Source organism: Notolepis coatsorum (genome assembly GCF_963971535.1).
Source record: "Notolepis coatsorum genome assembly, chromosome: 3".
Taxonomy (NCBI): domain Eukaryota; kingdom Metazoa; phylum Chordata; class Actinopteri; order Aulopiformes; family Paralepididae; genus Notolepis; species Notolepis coatsorum.
In genome coordinates this window covers 177882998-177907757 of record NC_140167.1, presented here as the reverse complement: position 1 = coordinate 177907757, position 24760 = coordinate 177882998, and the positions used below count along the sequence as shown (strand labels likewise).

Sequence of the window (24760 nt, the reverse complement as noted above, 5' to 3'; positions counted from 1 at the left end):
CTCATTCAATTCAAATCCAATCAGTATAAGTACGTAGATGGCAGTGCCAACATAAACTGTGTGCGTTTGTGTTCTTGTATGATTAAAGACAAAAGGGACAGAATGCATATTCAACCTCTTCTGTTTATTTGATAAATCTTTTTGTCCATCAAAATGCCAACAGCTAACAAACAGCAAGGATGACATACAGACAGAGAGAGACAGACGGACACAGGGCAGACTGCAGAGGATATTGATTCTTCCCCCTTTTTTTCTTTTATCCAATCACAGTTGAGGGAAGAGGGGATTCTGTCTGCCCTTGACCCTCTGTGGGCCGAACAGCGCCGTACCACACGGACCCTGAGGGGAAAGGGGGAGCATAGCAGGATGACATAATCTACACAAGATCGTTTGACTGGTTGTGTTTGTAGTTTATATACACTAACTTCTCTTTTAAATGCATGGAGTAAAACCTCCTGAGGTACTACTTAGTCCTGTATCTAGCAGACTTTAATCTATCGTGATATGTATCATGGCTGTGACTCCGTTTCCCCCTGTTAGACTTGGAACAGGCGTGTCCTCTCTAGGAATTCCGTTTCTACGCTAACATACATGTGGCAGGACAACACATCGGGGGCTCTGGTGCATCTGTGCTTCTGATGTCACTCAATACTCAATACTGCTAATCTGTCCCGGGCTAAGAATAGGATGGCAGCATGGCACCACCAGGCTACGATAAACCACCTCTACCTCCGCGAGTGGACAGTGAAGGTCCTCCCCAACAAGGTCGGGACGCTGGGGGTGGGGGGGCTGGAAGCTTGTATACATAGGGGCAGATGGAGACTGATGACTCATCTCTTTATGAGATTATTATGCTGCTGATTAATGTGGTTGTGGGTAATTACTGAGGGGGGGGGGTTCAAGTGGAGATGTACTGTAGAGGCCAAATCAAACCGGACAGTGGTATGGACTGGACTGAAGAACGGTACAGTGATATGTAATCCTGAATTTGTTCTAGCCCAGTGAATCTAAGTAATGTTCTGAGTGCCTTGAAAACACAGCCCGCGATCAAAAGGATGATACAAATACTGTAATATGTTTTGGGATGCTCGTTTTCCTCATATCATATGTTGTTTATGGTCTTCCACCTCGTCCCTCTCGCTGATCATCGCTGAGGTAGCGTGGTCTCGGCTCGCCACATCGTTATCATCGTGGCAACATGAGGCGGGCCGCTTTCCGCTGTTGATGACAATCCACTGGGCCTAGCTACAAGGTAATGGATGGTCTCTGGTCCCTGGTGTTCCTATGATGGTCAGAGGTCACATTCTCTAGATCAGTTGTTGACAACCAGGGCTCAAACAAACCCTTGGTGGTGGTGATGGTTTGAACCGCGGGGGGGGGGGGGGGGATGGTAGGGCGGTGGAGGCAGCCAGTCATTCCGGCACAGAAATGAAACGGCCGTTGTCCTATTAATCATTCTCTGATGATTTTCACATGTGTCTTTATGATAGAGAAGAGCCTTGTTTGGACCCTGTGCTTAAGCTGTGAGCAGAGAGTCGTCCCCTTTGTTAGTTGAGGCTATTGATCACTTCAAAGGACAAGAGTAGGCATGGATTGTGACACACATACATTTGGGACAAATCCTGACAGGCTTCGTGTGGGTGTTTATGTCAGCACCCCTTCATCCAGTGCTACATCACATAGATATTATGATGGCGGACACTTCATCTGGGAATTCTACATCCTTTTTTTATATATAGGTAACCAACACAGTTCATTGCTGCATTTCCTTGCACAGTATTATCAACATGCTACCAAAAAAGAAAAAACCACAACAAATAAATATACCAGGTAATTATTTTTTTTTCTTTCTTTTTTTTAAGTAAATAATACGATTTGGATAGTATGACCCACAGGTGACAACTTGAGAGCAAAAGGAGTTGCAACAATCATCACAGTCTCTCCTCAAGCAGATGACTTCGCTCTCCTTATGTTTCAGCAGGCATGCAGTGGTTTAAGTTAACTTTAGATAAAATATTATAAACAAATATCTATGTACACATAATAATATAACAGTTTAAAATCATCCTTTCAATAAATGAAAAGTAACTGTAAACATGCACTCTTTACCCACCGAGTTCACCTGCCGCCAGGCTCTACAAAACTACAAACCAGCCAGTATGTATGTACTGTATGTATGCATGCATGTATGCATGTATGTACTATATATATATATATATATATGTATGTATGTATGTATGTATGTATGTATGTATGTATGTATGTATGTATGTATGTATGTATGTATGTATGTATGTATGTATGTATGTATGTATGTATGTATGTATGTATGCATGTATGTATGCATGTGTGTATTATATATATATATATGCATGTACTGTATGTATGTATGTATGTATGTATGTATGTATGTATGTATGTATGTATGTATGTATGTATGTATGTATGTATGTATGTATGTATGTATGTATGTATGTATGTATGTATGTATGTATGTATGTATGTATGTATGTATGTATGTACTATATATGTACAGTATGTATGTATAATATATATATGCATGTATGTATGAACTGTATATATGCATGTTCCTTTATTTATCCCCATGGGAAAATTCCCATGTATGTACTGTATATATATGTATGTACTATGTACCTATGATGTACTGTGTGTATGTCTGTATGTATGAAACAGTGATGTGTTGGTTGTGCTGGTATCGTTCTCCCTGTAATGGTGACATATTTGGGTCAGACCAGATATGTGGTGAATTCACACCAGGGAGTGATCTGGAATCTGTACACACGTACACGATATAAACCATTCCAGGTGACCATGATACTGGCCTAATTTGAAGATCTTCGGCCCCAATCTCAGCAAATGACGCAGACTCTAATCTAACCGGAAGCGTGTCTGTGGAGCCGTGTGTATGATTCTGCCTCAGGCGTCGTTGTTTTCATGGGGCCTGGTGTGACGGCTAGTGGCGACTCAGTGTGTTTTAAAGGGATCCGGGGAGTGAAGCATTCACCCCAGTGCTGGAGTTCAGTTTGAGAACTATTCTCTGACCGCACCGGGCCACTCAATGTAGACCCATACCATCCATCCAGCCGGGTGCAAGACAGCTTTCCCCAAACATCTAACGCAGACGGGACTCGTGCCGTCTTAAAAACACTGCCCCGTTTTCCATACCTTCATATCCTTTATTTTGAAAGCACAATGCATACATGTCGCCTTCGATTGAGGTCGCGGGATTCTGATTTCGCTGCGTTTGATGTTTTGAGGTTTCAGATTTAGCTACAGAGTTTGATTTGAAACGTAACCCACGTTAGACATCATGGAAAACTGCCTTCAGAGGGTTTCAGCCTCAGCTTTGAACACCCCTGACGGGGACCCATCGGAGAATACTGACTCGTACTCCTCTAAGCTACCAACTCCACATTAATAACAATGATATAATATTAAAAACACATTCATGTGTATATGTGCGCTACGCCTACTCTCCAGGAATACACAAATACTGTGTCTGCACATACAGTATCGTTTGCCATTTCGTTGGTACAGTAATATGTTAATGTTGGGGATGCCTATATTCGAATACCAACCGCTTTGTGCGTTTTGCGAATCTGATTGGCCACTGACGTTTCTGGTCATGTGACATGTGCACCAATCGTGTGATGGCAAGTTCTTTCGACGGTTAAGCTTAGGCGACTCTTTCGAAGTTGGTTAAGGTTAGAGTTTGTCTTAGAGCATGGCGATAGAACGCCAGCCCTGATTCCAAACTCTAACCATAACCAACTTCGAAAGAGTCGTCTAAGCTTAGCTAGTGATAAACTAGGCGTTAGGTAGTTTGCAGGCTGTTCGACGTGGAAATGGGCAAAGACATAGCTCGTCACGCGATTGGGCGCACATGTCACATGACCAGAAACGTCAGTGGCCAATCAGATTCGCAAAACGCACAAAACGGTTGGTATTCGAATAGACGCGTTGGGTACGGGGTGCGTGAGTACCAAACTAATCTCCAGGTCTTGGCGGTGGCTAACGTTAGCCCCTTCAGTGGCTGCTGTATGATTTACACTCTTAAAAGGTTTTTGTTTTTTTAATCTCTCCTCCATCTTGCCTAAAGATAATACAATTCCTCTTCATTGGCGACGCACCAAACGTGAATGAAATAAAGATGTGTGGGACGCTGGCCTGGGTGCTGCAACTCCCCGACAGCACACTTGACATTGCGAGTTGATGTTTTGACACTGTAATCAGGCATAGAGTTTCACAGGTGGCTAGCTAGATCCTCCCTGAAATAGAGGCGTAAATATAGGTTCCCTGCTGGCGCTCTGGTAAATAAAACCCAGGGGGCCCTCGCTGTTACAGCTGAGAGGATTCATTTCAGTCCCCGACACTGTAGGAAGTGTCCTCTGCATGGCCAATAGGTCACATGGCGCTGATTCAACCCTGGTGGCTGTCTTGGCACGTACCACGCCATCAGCACAATCTGAACATGTTCTTATACATACAGTAGGTTGGGACTCACCAGGAACAGTGTACAGCTCTGTCTTCACTGATTCAGCTAGAGTAGAGACAGCTCTGTCTTCACTGATTCAGCTAAACAGCTCTGTCTTCACTGATTCAGCTAGACAGCTCTGTCTTCACTGATTCAGCTAGAGACAGCTCTGTATTCACTGATTCAGCTAGACAGCTCTGTATTCACTGATTCAGCTAGAGTAGAGACAGCTCTGTCTTCACTGATTCAGCTAGACGGCTCTGTATTCACTGATTCAGCTAAACAGCTCTGTCTTCACTGATTCAGCTAGAGACGGCTCGGTCTTCACTGATTCAGCTAGAGACAGCTCTGTATTCACTGATTCAGCTAGAGACAGCTCTGTATTCACTGATTCAGCTAGAGACAGCTCTGTCTTCACTGATTCAGCTAGACGGCTCTGTATTCACTGATTCAGCTAGAGACGGCTCTGTATTCACTGATTCAGCTAGACAGCTCTGTATTCACTGATTCAGCTAGAGACAGCTCTGTATTCACTGATTCAGCTAGAGTAGAGACAGCTCTGTATTCACTGATTCAGCTAGAGACAGCTCTGTATTCACTGATTCAGCTAGAGTAGAGACAGCTCTGTCTTCACTGATTCAGCTACAGTAGACAGCTCTGTATTCACTGATTCAGCTAGAGACAGCTCTGTATTCACTGATTCAGCTACAGTAGAGACAGCTCTATCTTCACTGATTCAGCTAGAGACAGCTCTGTCTTCACTGATTCAGCTAGAGACAGCTCTGTCTTCACTGATTCAGCTAGAGACAGCTCTATCGACAACTGGAACGAGACTCCTTGGCACCCCTGGCCTAAGGCTTGGCAGCAGATCATCTATAGATTCTGTAAATATGATTTAGAGGAGTGTTGTTTGTTGGTCAAACCTGGCATGTTTCCCTGCGTCCTAAGCCACCGCTACGCCCCGCTGCCGTCAACCCATAAACAAAACGGCTCAATAATGGATGAGTCTTTTCTGCTCTTGTCCTCGCTTGGACTGCACTGTGTTGTCGGCCTGTGGGGAGGCCCGGGAGTGAACACTCTTACAAGAACTCACCGTTTCATTATTCATACGGGTTCCACAAAGATGCGGGCCTCGCTCCCCCCTTCTCACCGGCCTTGTAAACAAGCAGGTCTACTACTAAAACCACTCTCACTTCATCTCATCCTCCCTCCGAGCCGTCCATCCTCATCGTCTCACCTTCTAACCTACCTCTTAGTAACCCCCCGCCCTCCCATCCCTTCTCTCTATTCATCCCATTAAACGACTGTGGGTATATTACCCTAGGACCCTATAATGCTGACGATGTGTTTAGCAGGCAGTATGGCAGTGGTGCAGGGCTGGGGGCTAAGACGGAGTATACTGGGCTGCTGGCCAGGGCTGTGGCTGGAGGATAGGACTGAGGTTTTAGACCTGGCCTGTTGGCAGGGTCAGTGTTTCTAGAGTGGAACTAGAAGATGATGAATACACAGGAATAGGTCAATATACTGAGAGTAGTTTCATTTTTGGGGCTGTTACTATAGGCCCAGTTTGGGAATGGATTGTCTGTTTGGACACCGACACTAGAAGCGCTCTCCTCCTCGATATGACCACGTCGACGAATCTCCCACCCTGTTCCGAGCTCCACCCTGGAAGCGGGGAGCTGCAGGGGAAGGGGTGAGCGGTGTGCGAGCGACAGCGTGTGTCCTAGTCGCGGCTCCGGTTGCGTTTCTTGAAGAAAAAGAAGGGCGTCTTCTGCGGAGGGCCGAGTAACATGGGCACCTGGTTCTTGTGTGTGATCTTGACCTGGAAGAATGACAAAGAAACGGCACAAAGAAACCATCAACAACACTTTTCCCATCCACCTTATCTGCTCCAAAGACTGTATCAGATTCATGGTATCACAGGATTGGAAAAACAAACTGTTTTCATCACATATAGCTTCTGTGAAATCAGCCATGTTGGCCTTGCAATCAAAAGAACCCACACAGCACAACAAAGAACATGGCACCCCCACAAGTCTACTGTGGCAACATGAAAATATGCTTTCATTTAATTTACAGATAAGAAAACCGTATATATAATATATATATAGACAGATAGATAACTAGATAAGACAGACAGATATACAGACAAATAGGCAGATAGATAGAGAGATAGAAAAACAGGCTGACAGATAGATAAGACATATAGACAGGCAGGCAGGCTACTGTATATGAATGCATTCTGTTTGTTTGTTTGTCTTTCTATGTGGATTACAGTCAGTCAGCGAGGTGACATACGATAACAGTGTTTGAATGGAGGTTGGAGGTGTGAGGAGGAGGGAGATTTAGGCTATGGTTAGACTAGTGTATTCCTGGCATTTTTTTATACGTTTTTGACGACGTTTGATGTCCTATCTACACAGAAATGCGTTTTTTGGCGTTTTTTTGTGGATACGGCTGAAACGCAAAATTGTGTTTGCGTTTGGAGATACGCAAAAAAAACGAGTCGACAACAGCGTGTAGTCAGCACGGAGCAGTTGTTGCGAAAACGCCCATGCGCAGTAGATACCTACCTTGAGGGGAGGGAACAGATGGTGGAGGTAAACGGTACCCTATCCCCCCCCCTCACAGTGAGCTGTGGTGTTCCACAAGGAAGCATACTAGGACCGCTACTGTTCCTAATTTATGCAAATGACATGTCGTCAGCTTGTGACTGCAACTTGTTCCTGTTTGCGGACGACTCAGCCCTGCTGGTCTCTGACAAGAACAAGTTACAGGTTGAAAAAACCCTCAGCTCGGAACTAGGCAGAATCTGCATATGGCTCGCTGATAACAAACTATCATTACACATGGGCAAAACAGAGTCCATTCTCTTCGGTTCAAATAACAAACTCAGCAAGACCGACGGCTTCTCAGTTACAGTGGGTGACAATATTGTCACAAGGAAAGATGAAATTACCTACCTGGGTTCCATCCTAGAGGCTAATCTCTCCTGTGACAAAATGGCATCCAATGTAATAAAAAAAGTCAACCAACGAACTCGATTCTTGTACCGGATCTCCTCTCTGGTAAACAAGAACACCCTGAAGACTCTGGCAGGAGCACTCATTCAGGGGTACTACGACTATGCTTGCACCTCATGGTACCAAAGCACCTCAAAGGCGCTAAAAACAAAATTACAAACATCTCAAAACAAACTGGTCAGACTACTGCTTGACCTTACTCCTAGAACCCACTCACCCCTGCCCACTTTGACAACCTAGGATGGCTTAGAGTAGACGACAGAGTACAACAACTTGCAATGGGCCTGGTCTACAAGATACACTACACGACCAAGGTACCCATGTACATGTCAAAATACTTCCCAAAGGTCAGTGAATACCCACGATCACAACACCAGAGGGAGCTCCACAAATCATGTTAAACCCAGATTCGGCTCAAATAAGGGACTAAACACGTTTCGCAATTATGCCACATCAATGTGGAACGCCCTACCCAAAGCTGTAAAGGAATGTGGATCACTACCCACTTTCAAAACCTCTCTCAAGGGACACCTACGGGAGACTGCAATTCAACACTGGCCCCTGTAAATATCCTAACCCAACCCCCTCCAATGTACAGTCATTTACCTAGTATGGTTTTGTCAATAGTTCAATGTACAATTGTGTTTGTTTGTACAGTGTCTCCTCCCCCCCCCCCTCAATGTACAGTGTTACTTGTTTATACAGTGTGCCCGCCCCCGCCCCCCCCCCCCCCCCAACCACCTCCAATGTAAATTACCCAGTATGGTTGTCAATATCCCAATGTACCCAACCCCCCCCACCCAACCTCCTCCAATGTACAGTTTCTATGTCAAATGTATATACTCCCTTTTCTTGACTCCTTCTGTATCACAAACAGTACTGTATTTGCAAATCTGGTATGTCATAAATGTATAGATGTAGCAGTACTGACTATCTGTATGTCATGTATGTCATATATGTCTATATGAATTGAAAATGGGGACCCTGATGGAAACAAGACAAACGTCTTTTCTCAGGTCTGCATCCCCTTAACAATTGTATGTATTGAGCCGTACTGTATTGTACCCATTCTGCAATCTGTTAAATAAAGTTTTCATTCATTCATTCATTCATTCATACCATCTGCGTGCCCTTCGGTGACAACAGTGTGTGTGTGTGTGTGTTTGGGACATAGCTCCGTGTCCCAAATAGCTTCAGCTACCATGTGTTGTCAAGTTATTGTTATAAGGACCCCAGTCCAAGCTACAACAGTCTGCATTCCCTTAACAATTGTGTTGTATTGAGCCGTATTGTATTGTACCCATATGCAATATGTTAAATAAAGTTTACATCCATTCATTCTGCTAGCATTACCGATTGCATGAGCAGCTGGCTAACGTGAGCTATCAGGATTCAGACCCTGTTAGCTCAGAGTTCCTCTTTCAACTTAACAAGCATTAAACAAAATGGCCCAGTCATCTATTCACCTTTGTTTAATACACACAGCGTTGTCTCTAATGTTATCTAACTACTGATAGCTCGCGATATCATCAGTTTTGGTGCTGGCTAAGTAGCGTGAGCTAACGTTAGCTTCTAGCCACAATGCTATATTGTTATAATGGCATACTCCATTGATGTTAGCATGCAGCTAACAATGCTACCGATCGTTTTTTAGACTAAACTATCCGCTCTTGGTGGTCACTTGTGTTGATGTTAGTTTTGTTTCATCAACAAATGACAGGCAGAACACACAGTGAATGTATCCGTTTTGTTTATTGCACTTTTATTAGGCTTTGCTGAAAAAGAATTGCTGCATGAGTAAATAGGCAAGCAAGATGGTGGCGCGGCATAGGCGCCTGCCTTATTGACATTTTCTTTGCTGGAGCTTCCAGGAAGTGTATTGGCACATTCGTTCTGATTGGTTGAAATTGCCTTCATGTTTGCCACCTACTGCCACCTACTGCTTTGGCAGTGTTACTACATCAGTGTGCTCTGGTGACAAAAACGAAAAAAACGAAAGTGTGACTCGAGGCGCATGACGTCGCGGCGATACGCGGCGATACGTATAAGAAAACAATACGAAGATGATACGAAAGGTGTAACCGCAGCTTAAGGATACAGGGAGCTGAGAGAGGTGTGGAAGGAAGAAATAAACAATCAGGAATCAGTGGTCCCTTCTCAGTCCCTGCTCAATTTGTGTGTGTGTGTGTGTGTGTGTGTGCGTATGCGTGTGCGTGTGTGTGTGTGTGTGTGTGTAAGTGAGCATGTGTGCGTGCTTGTGTGTGTATGAATGAGTGTGTGTGTGGCATGTGTGTGTGTGTGTGTGTGTGTGTGGTGGGTGCCTTACCGTGCAGGGGGGCTGCAGCCAGGGCTCTCCATCGATCTGCATAGGCAGCAGTCGGGACGTCCTGTGAAGAGAGGGCAGAGGGAGGAGACAGAGAGAGAGAGAGAGAGGGAGAGAGAGAGAGGGGGGGGTCAGATCACACGCACCTCCGAGGCACGGGAGGTCTGTTCACACCATCCCCGGACAGGGTCAAACACTGCACCCTTTGTTCCCATGAGACCCAGTCCCAGACAGGCCCCCACTCTCTAAACTCACAGACCCACTGTACACACACACACACTCACACACACACCGTCTCTCCCCCTACACACAAAGTTGGTTTAAGCCTTTCATGCGTGTCTATCCAGCGAGGGAAACACAGTATGGGAGAATGACTGTGATGAATGCTCTTTTAATTCTGCTCTAGGAAAATATTAAGGGCAGTTTGCTGAACAGGTGAGAGAGAGAGAGAGAGAGAGAGAGAGAGAGAGAGAGAGAGAGAGAGAGAGAGAGAGAGAGAGAGAGAGAGAGAGAGAGAGAGAGAGAGAGAGAGAGAGAGAGAGAGAGAGAGAGAGAGAGAGAGAGAGAGAGAGAGACTTGTGAACGTCGCCTCTTTAAAACAGTACAGTAACTGGCTCTCTGTGGATGCTAAATGGGCTGAGCCCAGCAAGAGCTACAAAAAAGAAAAACATCTGGCCTAATGCCACTCTCTTTGGGCAGAATGGTGGCAGAACCAAAGAGAGCTGTCAGACAGATCGTTTGTCATCGGGTGATTGCCAGGCGGCCCCTGGCTTCAATGGGTGACTTCGTTTGCGGTCCAAATATGTAATTTATTGAGTGCAGACGTTGTAGCCCTTGGATACTGGCGGACCTTTGTCGTCTTAAAGGCACAGTGCATCCAAATATACGAAGATGTGTAAGAGAGTTAATTTGATAAGTGCAGTATAGGAACAGAGAATGGGAAGAGAGGGATGATGGTTCACGGGAGGCAGGTGTAGGGTGATGGGTGGAGGACAGAGATCAGAAGAGGAAGACAGTGGAGGTGAGGTGGAGGGACGAGTGGCCCACTGACCTGATGGTGACGTTGGCACACTGGGCCAATCTGCGGCCGGCACTCTTCAGTCCCGTGTAGATCTGTCCCATCTCTATGGCCCCCTCCAGGCCAATCACCTCCAACAGCTGGTCACTTAGGTCTAGAAGGAAGGAGAGAGAGAGAGAGAGAGAGAGAGAGAGAGAGAGAGAGAGAGAGAGAGAGAGAGAGAGAGAGAGAGAGAGAGAGAGAGAGAGAGAGAGAGAGAGAGAGAGAGAGAGAGAAATTAGTAATCATCATGGGGTTGGGAAGTGCTTCTTTAAAAAAACTAATTCTATTAGTGTTTGACCGATTTGACCTGCTTGACCTGAATTTCCCCAAGGGGATCAATAAAGGAATATCTTATCTTATCTTGTCTTATTTCTGCATGAAGATGAAAGACAGAATCTGGTGTGTTCAACAGCCAGGAAGGGAATTGTAAATGGTAAATGGATATCCAAAGCGCTTATTTATGCCCATTATGCCCATGCTCATTCACCCATTCACTCAGACCTTCCCACACCAACGGCGGAGGCAACCATGCAAGGTGCCATCCTGCTCATCGGGAGGGGCGTCTTGCTCAAGGACACTTCCAACACGCTGCCATGAGGAGCCGGAATCGAACCAGGAACCTTCCGATTACCAGACGACCGCTCTACCTCCTGAGCCACTGCCGCCCCCTGAATTGGCATAATGACTAAATTGGGGGATGGGAGCAAGCGAGTAAAGCAAAAAAAAGAAAGGGGGGGGGGCTTGAGATAGGTCAACTGAAGCAGGTGCTGTTCAGCGTTAGTTCCGCTTCCCGTGTGTTTCAGCTGTGACACTGAGGAGCTGAGCGTAGGTCAGAGCAGGGGGGACTGGATGAACGCAAAGACAGGATCAGCTGTGGCACTTTATGTAATCTCTCCTTAACCCACGAACTGCACAGTACATGCACACAAACACACTCCTTTATGCATATCTTATTCATACACAGTTTCCACTGGCACACATGCCAGCACGCAAAGATAACGTATGCACCCTTGCATGTGCACGTATACATGCAAACACAAATCACACACACACACACACAAATCACACACACACACACACACACACACACACACACACACACACACACACACACACACACACACACACACACACACACACACACACACACACACACACACACACACACACACACACACACACACACACGCACACACACACACACACACACACACACACACACACACACTGAGTCATGCATTATCCATGCTAGTGTGCTTCTCCAAGTGCCCTAGCAGAGCGCCATGGAGCACAGCGGAGCATCGGTCACCTGGGACATAGAGACTCTCTAGTCTGGCTACTGATATAAATATAAATCCTCCTTACTTTATTCAAACACGTCTTTACAATCCACTACAATGTATTGTCTGATATGTACTGTGTGGTGTGTACATTCTTTTAAATGTATTATATCTTATAGGTTGCATAAAGTAAAATATATGGTTCAAGGGATGTTATCATTTACTTTAAACAGGGGGACAGTCTCTCCCTATGGACTTAACAGCTTTTACAAGTGATCAATGCAGACTAATTACACTAATCTGTGATATCCAATTCCATGTGATCATTTGTGAGCCGCTATAATACTAGCCTGTCTCATCTCAGCCTTATACAACGTCTTGGTGGCAGCACAGTGTTCCTGCAGCGATATACACCGTCGGCCCAGATCACATGCAGGCAGGCAGGCAGGCAGGCAGGCAGGCAGGCAGGCAGGCAGGCAGGCAGGCAGGCAGGCAGGCAGGCAGGCAGGCAGGCAGGCAGGCAGGCAGGCACGCTGTCTCTTAACTCTCAGTTCAGCACTGGATGTTATTCCTGAATCCTGTGATCAGATGTTAAAGGAACATGCCTACATCTTGGGAAATAGCTTACTGTCTTCTCCAGAGAGAGACAAGAAGATAGATACCAGTTTCCTCTCTGTGCATTCAGTAGAAAGCTATCTGGATGCACGTTAGCCTAGCTTAGCACAATGAATGGAAGCGGACAGTGCCTGTTAGCCTAGGCATTGTCCAACTAACACCTCTCCCGAAGGCTAACAGGCACTGTCCGCTTCCATTCATTGTGCTAAGCTAGGCTAACGTGCAGCCAGATAGTCTTCTACTGAATGCAGAGTGGAAACAGGTATCTATCTTCTTGTCTCTCTCTGGAGAAGACGGTAAGCCCAAAATGTTGGCGTGTTCCTTTAATTCTCAGTTCAGCACTGGATGTTATTCCTGAATCCTGTGATCAGATGTTAATACAATGACCGGGGCGATGCTCTGCCTCTGTAAACCATATTCCACGGCTAATCATTAGGTACAGGTACAGTACAACCAACATCCAACAGTAAGTGCAATGGTAATATACAATGTACAGGTGATTAAACTTGGTATAAAATATATACATTAGTACTACTGAGTATACTGCTAATCAGATGTATGTACAGAGCTGTGTATTAGCATGTACAGTTATATAGGTATAAAGACACTATGGTAGTAACTAAGTCATACTGACCAGCAGTGTGACTAATAAGAGTAGGTAAGGGATATGTACAGATATGTACAAAGGATTATATGCAGGTATGTACAGACAGATGTGGATATATATATACTGTAAGAATAGATATGGTATATACAGCATGTGGTATATATATTGACCTTCATAATCATAATTATGAAGGTCAATATAGGGCTCAAGAGAGCGAGAGCTGCTCATCACGGGCCAGGGACGGAGACAGCTGTACACCTAAAGATATCCTAGAGAAAAGGCTCTGAGCCTCCCCCTGATCGGCACAAGATGATGGATTACAGCGCTCCGCCTGTGGCTGTACCCTGGAGAACCACACCTCCCATCACCTGATCCATTTAAAAAATTAGAAAAACAAGAGCAAGTGAATTAATGCGTCACTCTGGGAGCTCTAGGACTCTCACGAAATTGTTGTTATATTACGTTCCTAATGATAGAAGATGGGTAAAATAAACACAAACTCCCAGCAGATTCGATTATTCTAATTGTACCGGAGTTGATATCGGTGGGTAACAAAGAGATCCACAAGGAGATGAGGGGAGCTGGTCTGACCGTGCCCAGAGGGCCCTGGTGCCATAGCCGTGTCTCACGCCAGACGAGTGAGTACTTGCAGCCTCGCTTGTTTTGACTGGAGCTATAGGCAAGCAGGCCTGTCTGTCTGTTGCAATATAAACACCGTTAATCATTTCTCAACTTCGCCTGACCCTGCTTAGCCTGTTGGCTTTGTTTCAAACATCAAACTGTTGCATCTTCTTATTTTACCCTGGGGAGATATGCATGTGTGTGTGTGTGTGTGTGTGTGTGTGTGTGTGTGTGTGTGTGTGTGTGTGTGTGTGTGTGTGTGTGTCTCATATTTACATGTGAGCAATATAGGCAATGGATGAGAGATGTTTATATTGCATGCAGGGATGTAAACGATGCTTCTCTATGTCATCCTTTAGGGCTGAGCTTCATATAGGAAGTAAGATCTTTACTTCACCCTGTGAGGTCACAATAGGCATGTACAGCAGCTGAACAGCATTCCAGTGGGTTATCACATACAGTGTGTGTGTGGCTCTGTTACATGTATGTACATATGTGCGTGTGTGCATGCCTATGTGTGTGACATATACAGAACGTTGCCATTTCATGCAGAGCGACTGAATATGGTCAAGGTTTACATGGGGATACGTCTGCAAGCGAGTCATTCTTTAATATTTCAGTTGACAATTCTACAGAAAATGTCAAGAGCAAAATTAGGGAAATAAACATTTGAACTAAGTGTACACTAAGTGTAGTGCACTTAAAGACAAGACGCCAGGGGCATGTGCATTGGAACAGAGGGGATCATGATGATAAGCAATACAAATCCATTATCTATCTCACTTAACTATGACATATCGTATACTAGATTGTTTTGTACAGAATATGAAAACCAGAAAACCATGATGGCATTTTCATGTACAGTATCTTCTTCAAATCAAATATATTTGTAAGGCCCGACAACACACGTTAATGTCCCCATGGGCGTTCAAGTAGAGCGACACGTAGTGTGGAGCTGTACTGTGAGGGTAATGTGAAGGAGTTTGTACGTAACATTTATCATTTGTAGATCAGTGCACAAGTTATTCCTATTTGGTTCATAGTGTCGATATTAGGAGCCATGTTTCTGGTAAGCCAACACAAAGGCTTGTTTGTGACACAGTGAAAGATGACAAAGAGAATGACAAACTGGAAATATGCCTTTTTTGCAGCATGTTTTTCAGGGGTAAAATGCCCTTGCCGTGGGGGCAAGCACTTCCAAAACTGACCTAAACCCTCCACCTGGCTCTGCTAGACCCAAACCCTCCACCTCACTCTGTTAGACCTAAACCCTCCACCTCACTCTGCTAGACCTAAACCATCCAACTGGCTCTGCTAGACCCAAACCCTCCACCTGGCTCTGCTAGACCTAAACCCTCCACCTCACTCTGCTAGACCTAAACCCTCCACCTCACTCTGCTAGACCTAAACCCTCCACCTCACTCTGCTAGACCAAAACCCTCCACCTGGCTCTGCTAGACCTAAACCCTCCACCTGGCTCTGCTAGACCCAAACCCTCCACCTCACTCTGCTAGACCTAAACCCTCCACCCAGTGGTGCGTTATTGAAATCATCTGGGGTTGCACGCACCTAATGGTGCCACGCGTCGTGCACGCGCGCTCCCGGCGCGTGCGCGCGCTCCCGCGAATGCGCATTTAATGTCCCCTAGCTTGAGCACAGACTAAAGACAGTGCCTAATTGCCTCTACGAATGGAATGTAACACGTCATTCACAACAAGTTAGGTGTGAATGTATCTGAGAACGTATTTAACACACCTGACAACCGGCGCTATTGATATGCAACTAGCGAGTACTTATCTGGGGTTGCACAGAGTGCAACCCCGTCCCATGAAGAACGCATGCCTGCCTCCACCTCACTCTGCTAGACCTAAACCCTCCACCTCACTCTGCTAGACCTAAACCCTCCACCTCACTCTGCTAGACCTAAACCCTCCACCTCACTCTGCTAGACCCAAACCCTCCACCTCACTCTGCTAGACCCAAACCCTCCACCTCACTCTGCTAGACCCAAACCCTCCACCTCACTCTGCTAGACCCAAACCCTCCACCTGGCTCTGTTAGACATATACCCTCCACCTGGCTCTGTTAGACCTAAACCCTCCACCTGGCTCTGCTAGACCTAGACCCTCCACCTGGCTCTGTTAGACCTAAACCCTACACATGGCTCTGCTAGACCTAAACCCTCCACCTGGCTCTGTTAGACTTAAACCCTACACATGGCTCTGCTAGACCTAAACCCTCCACCTGGCTCTGTTAGACCTAAACCCTCCACCTGGCTCTGCTAGACCTAAACCCTCCACCTGGCTCTGCTAGACCTAAACCCTCCACCTGGCTCTGCTAGACCTAAACCCTCCACCTGGCTCTGCCTGTCCGGATGTCCTCTCCTCAGTCATGGTCACATACTATCAATATAGCAAGGAGAGAAATACAGAGGGAGGTCGTCCCTCTAATCTTCCAGGTCTAAAACAACGATCCTGCCAAAGACAAACCCAGAGGTAGTGCCCCCCGCCCCCCCCAACCACCTCCAATGTAAATTACCCAGTATGGTTGTCAATATCCCAATGTACCCAACCCCCCCCACCCAACCTCCAATGTACAGTTTCTACGTCAAATGTATATACTCCCTTTTCTTGACTCCTTCTGTATCACAAACAGTACTGTATTTGCAAATCTGGTATGTCATAAATGTATAGATGTAGCAGTACTGACTATCTGTATGTCATGTATGTCATATATGTCTATATGAATTGAAAATGGGGGACCCTGATGGAAACAAGACAAACGTCTTTCTCAGGTCTGCATCCCCTTAACAATTGTATGTATTGAGCCGTACTGTATTGTACCCATTCTGCAATCTGTTAAATAAAGTTTTCATTCATTCATTCATTCATCCGTTCTGGGGGGCTCCGACTTCCCCCGGCCTCTCCTTCATCCTCCCACCCTCCCTCGGGGCTACAGACTCAATATACTACTAGCATACAGGCCCAAGGACGGAAATTCCCAATCCGCATCTCTCTGCCTGCCCAGGGGCTTTCCAAGAAATAATAATAGGATTGTGCATCCATTAAGACCAAACTGCCAGGGCAGAAAGTCTAGGATTAAGACGGTGGGGGGGTGGGACTTGTAACACAATGGCTGTCTATGACATATGGGAATTAACCAGGGATGGACGGATGGAGACAGTCTGCTGCTTTTATGTGTTTAAGAAACGACATTTGGGTGAAAGTGAGTTGAAATGCAACCTTATTTGACTTATTTCAATGAAGTAAAACAGTGATGCGAGTCACAACGTGTCCTATTTTAGGATTGAGTATCTATGCAAATAGCTGCCGATTCCTATTATGCTTATGAATCTACAATATGTAAATCCCTCACACCCCCTTACACCTCTACTTCCTCCTCCGACCAAATATGGGTATGTGCCTCTGCCCCGCGTCCCAGCGAGAGAGCCTGATGGCAGAGGAGCCCACCATGCGGATTCTCACCTCACCAATGTTTCCCGCCTCATCAGATCTGTGTTTTTGACTCGCAGGCAAAGCCAACGCTCCTACGTCTCAGTGAGGTGGGACTAAGAATAGAACAGAACAGCCCCTTACATAACGCAGCCGGAGTGCATTCTGGGATGGGATGGGATGGGATGGCGGGTTGCCTTTGCCAAGCAGCGTTCAGGCTAGAATCGTTACTGAAGTGCCACAGGCACCACACGAGCACACTGACATGGATGCAGAGGCACATGTATGCTGATGCGCGCGCACACACACACACACACACCCACACCCACACCCACACCCACACCCACACACACACACACACACACACACACACACACACACACACACACACACACACACACACACACACACAAACACAGAGAGAGAAAGAGTACGAAAATATCAATAGATATTGATAACAGTAAAAGTACTGGTACTTTGTGTACAAATATACTTAGAGGGTTGGTCGGGTCGATTTTTCCAATGCAATGCAAAGATAACATGATTGATTGAAGTTTATTTCAAATATGCAACAACAACAAACAAACAAACAAACAACAAGTACAGATATAGCCTTAAGCCATTCAAATATATAAATGTAAAAAATAAAAACTTCAAAAAAGTCCAACAAAATTTTGTCATTACATATTTGAAAAGGAGTGGGAAGAAGTATACACTTATTTAATCCCACCCCTTTTTACTCAAATCATACTTTACTAGTTTACAACTACCTGCTCTCTTTATGGTCAGACTTATAATGAAATAAATTAACTTAGTTAACAATTTTTCTTTTATTTATCAATTCCTTATTATTATTTGCCAAAACTGTAGGTTACGCTGTATAGTTCCTCTAGCCATTTTATATACATATATATAACTACATACCCACATATGCAGATATATATACATACATATCAAACCCCTTTTTCATCTCTGTACCTCTGGAAAACCATATTTTATATTAAACTGTTTTATGTTTGACATTGCTTTAACTCCACAATCAGACCGTTCCATAATTTTTGTCCGCAAAAGACATTTCATGGTCGTTCGAATAGTGCATCTTTTAAAATGAAATGTAACCCCCATCTCGCTTGCTGTAAGAATAGTGAATGAGTATGGTCCAGATATCCAGCCTTGTGAATGATGCGCACAGCTCTTTTCTGGAGGAGAATTAATGGTTATAATGAGCGTTTGTAATTATTTCCCCAGACTTCAACGCAGTAGGTTAAATATGGTGAAACTAGTGAAATGGTGAAACAAGTAAAGCAAGATTCAACATGACCACCTAGGGAGGCATTAATGGTAGTCCATGTGCTGACCATCCCATAAATAATTTTCTTCATTTGTTCATGTATGCAGAATTGCAACATTCATGGAGTGGATGATTATGATTGACAGCCCAAAGCCTGTACAATAGATGGGGAGAAAGGCAGACCGGGATCAGTAGATTAAAGGCTACTGTTGTTAATGACAAACTGAAAGCTCGGAGTATGTGGCTGTTTGAGGCATGGGTGTACTGTGCGCCTATAGCACCCTGGATTATTATGGGAAAGTTTACACCAAGTAATAGGCAATGACAATAACACTATGTAACAAACCATCAAATACACTCACAGCATACACATACACACGCACATACACAGTCTCCTCCCCACCGCATATATATTCCCTCCCCGCCGAATGTATATTTCTCTCCCACCCACCCACCCCCTCCTAATGTACAGTCCCCTCCCCATCATATATACTCTGTCAGGATCTAGGGGTAACAGTACTGTATACCGTTTATGTCACAAATGTATCAGTACTAAATACCTATATGTCCCTATGCCATAAATGTCATGTATGTTGTGTATGTCATAAATGTCTATATGAATTGAAAATGGGGGACCCTGATGGAAACAAGACAAACGTCTTTCTCAGGTCTGCATCCCCTTAACAATTGTATGTATTGAGCCGTACTGTATTGTACCCATTCTGCAATCTGTTAAATAAAGTTTTCATTCATTCATTCATTCACGCACACACTCACTTTAAATAAACAACTCACTGTATCACCCACTTTACCCACTTTAACACACTTTATATTTATATTATTGGTAAAGAGATTTGCACTACAACTCATACCTCATTGCACCTTACCCTAAGTTGTACCTCATCCCATTTCTGGATTGTACTTTATATTGTATTATACAATGGCATGCACATTTCTTGATTCTGATTGGCTGAAACACTTCTTTCAGACGTTGTTATTTCTCATAACACACTCCATGTGATCCCAGAACCCGCCCACAACCTAATAACTTTTTTTCCAAATCACTCCGCCGTTCATGTTTTTAGGAATGAAACCAAGATGGCGGACAATAATCTTTATGAATGGATGTATTGATATCGTCATAACGACTCATTCAAAGTCAGGGGTGGCTGATTGGCGCAGTGGGCAAGGCGCTCGCCACTAACACAGGAGACGCTGGGTTCGAGCCCAGCTCTCGGCATTGCTACCGGCTGGCCGGTCGTTCATACTAACACAATTGGCAAGTGTTAGAGGGTGGGAAAGCTGGTGGGTGGGGATTGGACATTGTGGACAGCGACTCCTACAGGTCGGTTTGGTGACGCCGGTGCGGCGGAAGCAGGAAGTAGCGGGGGCAGCGTGAGCCTCCCACGCGTTACTCCTCGCCACTGAGGCCCTTGTTACACACAGTGTTTTTGTGCTCGTTTTTATACGTTTTTGAATACGTTTGCTGTCCCTATTACATAGAAATGCCGTTTTTGCCGGATACGTTGTGGCCCTACTGAAAACGCTAAATTGTGTTTTCCGTTTTGGAGTAGCGCCAAAACTCGCGGACAACATGTCGTGTAATCTGCGCGGAGCCATTGTTGCTCAACGCCCATGCGCAGTAGATACCATCTGCGTGCCCTTCCGGTGACAACAGAGCTGTCCCAAATAGCTGCAGCTACCATGTGTTGTCAAGTTATTGTTATAAGGACCCCAGTCCAAGCTACAATAGTCTGCATTCCCTTAACAATTGTTTGTATTGAGCCGTATTGTATTGTACCCATTATGCAATATGTTAAATAAAGTTTACATCCATTCATTCTGCTAGCATTACCGATTGCATGAGCACTGCCGCTGGCTAACGTGAACTAGTGTTAGCTATCAGACCCTGTTAGCTCAAGCTCCTCTTTCAATCTTAACAAGCATTAAACAAAATGGCCCAGTCATCTATTCACCTTTGTTTAATACACACGGCGTTGTCTCTAATGTTATCTAGCTACTGATAGCTCCCGATATCATCAGTTTGGTGCTGGCTGGTTAACGTGAGCTAGCGTTAGCTTCTAGCCACAATGCTCTACTGTTATACTGGCATATTCCAGTCACGTTAGCATGTAGCTAACAATGTAGCTAACAACATTGCCGATCCTCTTTGAGACTAAACTATCCGCTCTTGGTGGTCATTTGTGTTGATGTTAGTTTTGTTTCATCAACAAATGAGAGGCAGAACACACAGTGAATGTATCCGTTTTGTTTATTGCACTTTTATTACACTTTGCCAAAAAATATGTGCTGCATTGGGTAAATAGGCATTTAAAGATGGCGGCGCCCGCCTTGTTGACATTTTCTTTGCAGGAAGTGTATTGGCACATTCAAGTTCTGATTGGTTGAAAATTGCCTTCATGTTCGCCACCTACTGCCACCTACTGCTTTGGCAGTGTACTACATCACTGTACTCAGGTTGCAAAACGTATGTCTCACTCGGCTACCGCTACGTTGCGACCTGGAAAAGCGAAACTCATCAGAAAACGAAACTAAGGTGTAACCGCAGCCTGAGAGTTCGAGCTGCTGCGGTGAAAAGATGCGACAGGCTGCCTCCTCGTGTACCGGAGGGGACACGTGATGCAAGGCTTCTGTCCTCACTACAACCGACCAGTGGGAGGCATAGTCTAGCAACGTTCAAGACAGGGGAGGGAAGAATTGGATAATACGAAATTGGGATGGGAGAAAAATAGAAAATGGGAAGAAAAAAGTGGATAAAATAAGCGATAAAGTCACGTGGAATGTGTTAGTTGCTTACACAATGTTGGATTATGTAATTGGTTGGTCATGACTCATTGTGAAACAAAATATAAATTGCGGGAAGTGTGTTGTTAGATGGCATTCGTTGTAGAACCTCCCTCTCCTTCAAAAGGACACTGTCATTTCACTGTTAATAAAATGTTCAATCATCAATCAATCAATCAAATAACAACCGCTAACTTCACTGTTAAATGGCATGCTTTGTAGCAACCTGCCTCTGCAAAAGGACACTGTCGCACGAAGCGATTTCACTGGATGTCCCGGACACAATGGAAGTATGGATATATTCGTAACGAATCATTTAAAAAAGATACCGTTAACTGGAATATGTTAGTTGTTTACACAATGTTGGATTATGTAATTGGTTTTGTTAGATGGCATGCTTTGAAGCACCCAGACACGGAGGCAACTTATTTTAATTTTTTTTTATTTTTGGCCTACTTTTTCTGCGGATGGTTTTGTGAATAAATCTCCATTATGCTTCAATTACTGTGTTGAGTGTATAGCAATAAGGTTGGATGAATTCGGCCATTGTATAAAAGTATTACACCACTTGAAGTCGTGTATTATAGAAATTAGATCACGCCTATGGGGGTCTAACGACCCTCGGCTGCGCCTCGGGCCTAACAACCACCCATAGGCGTGATCTAATTTCTATAACACACTCCGTCGCGTGATGTAATGCTTAATTGTAACTCAGTTACTAATTTTTTTCTACTCTGTATTGTATATTGCATATTATGTATATTGAACACTTTTGGTTTGAACACTTTTGTTTACACTTGTTACGTACTTTTGACTTCTATTTTTTACTTATCTATTTTATTTTTATCTAGCACACTCTAAGGAGCAGAACAGGAAAAAGCATTTCATATAAAAGTATTCTGTATTTTTGTATGACAACTAATAAAGAAACGTGAATTTGAAACTTGAACTAGCCCACGTAAAAATGCAGATGTAGTGTCAAGTTAAATGTGCTATAAGCAGTGGCGAATCCTTATGGAAGCCAACGGAAGCCATGCCTCCCTAATATTAAAATATGAATTAATATCAAATATGAAATATGAAAAAAAAAAAAAAAAAAAAAAAAAAACTTTTTTAAATGTCTCCCTCTTCTCCTTCTCACTCCCTCTAACACACTGTCAGACTCACTGTGCTCACTGCAGCTAGTATAGGAGAGAGGCAGGGGGTAGGTCTCTTTCTCCAGGCTTCCAGCATTATAGAGTCCAAATCCGATCCTAGCCAATCAGATTCGAGCTGACTGCCACACCCTAAAAGTTTAAAACGGGGCTGTGAGGAAGACACTCAGCATATTTTCCCCTCTGCACTCTGAACATTGTATTAACCCGTAACTGTTCCCACGGGCCGAATATTGCCCCGATCCTCGAGAGATAAAATCCACGGGGACCTCTCGGCGTGCCGAAGCTTTTCCTAAATCACTTCCATCATCGAAAACGAGGGGAAAAGGTCGGCTCGCGACCCTGAAAATGTCGCGTGATTTTAAAAACGCTGTATTAAGTGAGCCTATTATGGGATCCACGCGAGCTTTCTATCGTGGAAACATCTGGGCGTCCCGCAACTTTTACTCATTCACATGTAGCCCCGAAAATGCTTAGAAAAGGAAAACAGAAAGCGTGGAATAAACTCGCCGAAACGGAAAAGTGTCCCACGGGCGCGCCGTGATTCCGATCCGCGTGAAAATATTCACGACCATAGAGGAGACCGTGGGACACCTTTTTGCAACCGAATATGTGTCTCGAATTTGCTCCCACGCGGCGCGCAAAATCGTGCAAGGAAAAATCGGACCAAAAATGAACCAATGCTCCAGCAGTATTAATGACCCTGATGTAAACAAGACAAACGTCTTTCTCTGGTCTGCATCCCCTTATACAATTGTGTGTATTGAGCCGTACTGTATTGTACCCATTCTGCAATCTGTTAAATAAATAAAAAGAAAGTTTGACTGGCCGCCGAGCCATACTGTAGTGTACATGGTGACTGCTTGACTTAAAAAAATAAAAATAAAAAAAAAGATATTAATAAAAATATTTAATAATTTTTTTTTTAATAATTTTTTTTTGGCTTCCCCTGTTATTTTACCCACGCGACGCCACTGGCTATAAGTGGCATTTTCTTTGTTAAAGTAAGTGGTCTACACATTAAAACAATAGCTCTACATTCCGACAGCAATCACGGATATATAGAGTGTTTGGTCAGTAAAATGGGTCTCCCAGTCCCTCCACTCTGCAGTAAACACAAAATAGATTTTATGTTATCCTGTTCCCACTTTATCCAATCAGGAGAGAGGACTCCACACTCCAAAAATGGTCTGACAAAAATAAGAAATACAAACTAGTTTTAAGTAAATAATGTGCTTGAAACAAGTAAAATAATCTGCCAGTAAATTTGGCTTGGTAAGATTTCTTGAAATAAGTAAAAATATCTAGGGTTCTCTCTCCTGATTGGATAGATGGAAGGGATACCCGAAAATGTATTTTGTCTTTACTGCAGTGTGGAAGGACAGTGTGGATGTTACTAACCAGCAGGGGTGTACGCGGATACGTACTGTACCGCCTCAATGTGGTCCTCCGGTACAGTACGCGCTGTGTACCGAGCGATTGCAACGGTATGGAACCTTTTTTTGCAGAACTTAAATACCCCCGGCCCTAATATAACGTGCACAACTAACCGGATGTTGTTTGTTCATTCCACGCAGCACGCAGCTACACTGAACGAGAGCTGTAATTCAGCATAGCATATTAGCCTTAGTATGGCGAGTCAATACTAACGTTAGGTTATGACTATAACCAAGTTCTGTTAACACTAGTGGACGCTCTGCGTCTCATTGCATATATCTCGCTTCAGCATATATACACTGAATACATTTTAAAAATGTACCTTTAAATGCCAGCATTCATCTGGCCACACCCCCATCCGCTTACCTATATAAGCAGGGGTGGTGCCACACACTCATCTCCTTCCCAACAAATTTCACCACAATGAAAAATCAAGGGCCGCAGCGGCGTCTAGACGCAGAGTGTCCACTAGTGTTAACAGAACTTGGTTATAGTCATAACCTAACGTTCTGTATCACACTAGCTGTCTCATTGCATAATAGGAGCTGAGCGGGAGCTAGAAGCTCGACAAATACACCCCGCTGAGGCCCCCCACAG

The 24760-nt window shown here is 44.5% G+C and overlaps 1 protein-coding gene across 1 annotated transcript in view; it reads right to left on the bottom strand.

The window, feature by feature from the left end:
• Positions 1–6192: 6192 nt before the first annotated feature.
• dgkg (diacylglycerol kinase, gamma) overlaps positions 6193–24760 on the bottom strand; it is a gene marked incomplete at its 5' end in the record, with an annotated part of 295637 nt that continues 277069 nt past the window's right edge. Inside the window, 3 exons of the mRNA XM_084311455.1 lie at positions 6193–6317; positions 9845–9905; positions 10893–11013. Of these exons, the coding sequence (XP_084167581.1) occupies positions 6219–6317; positions 9845–9905; positions 10893–11013 (281 nt within the window). The 3' untranslated portion in view covers positions 6193–6218. The remainder of the gene's footprint in view (positions 6318–9844; positions 9906–10892; positions 11014–24760) is intronic.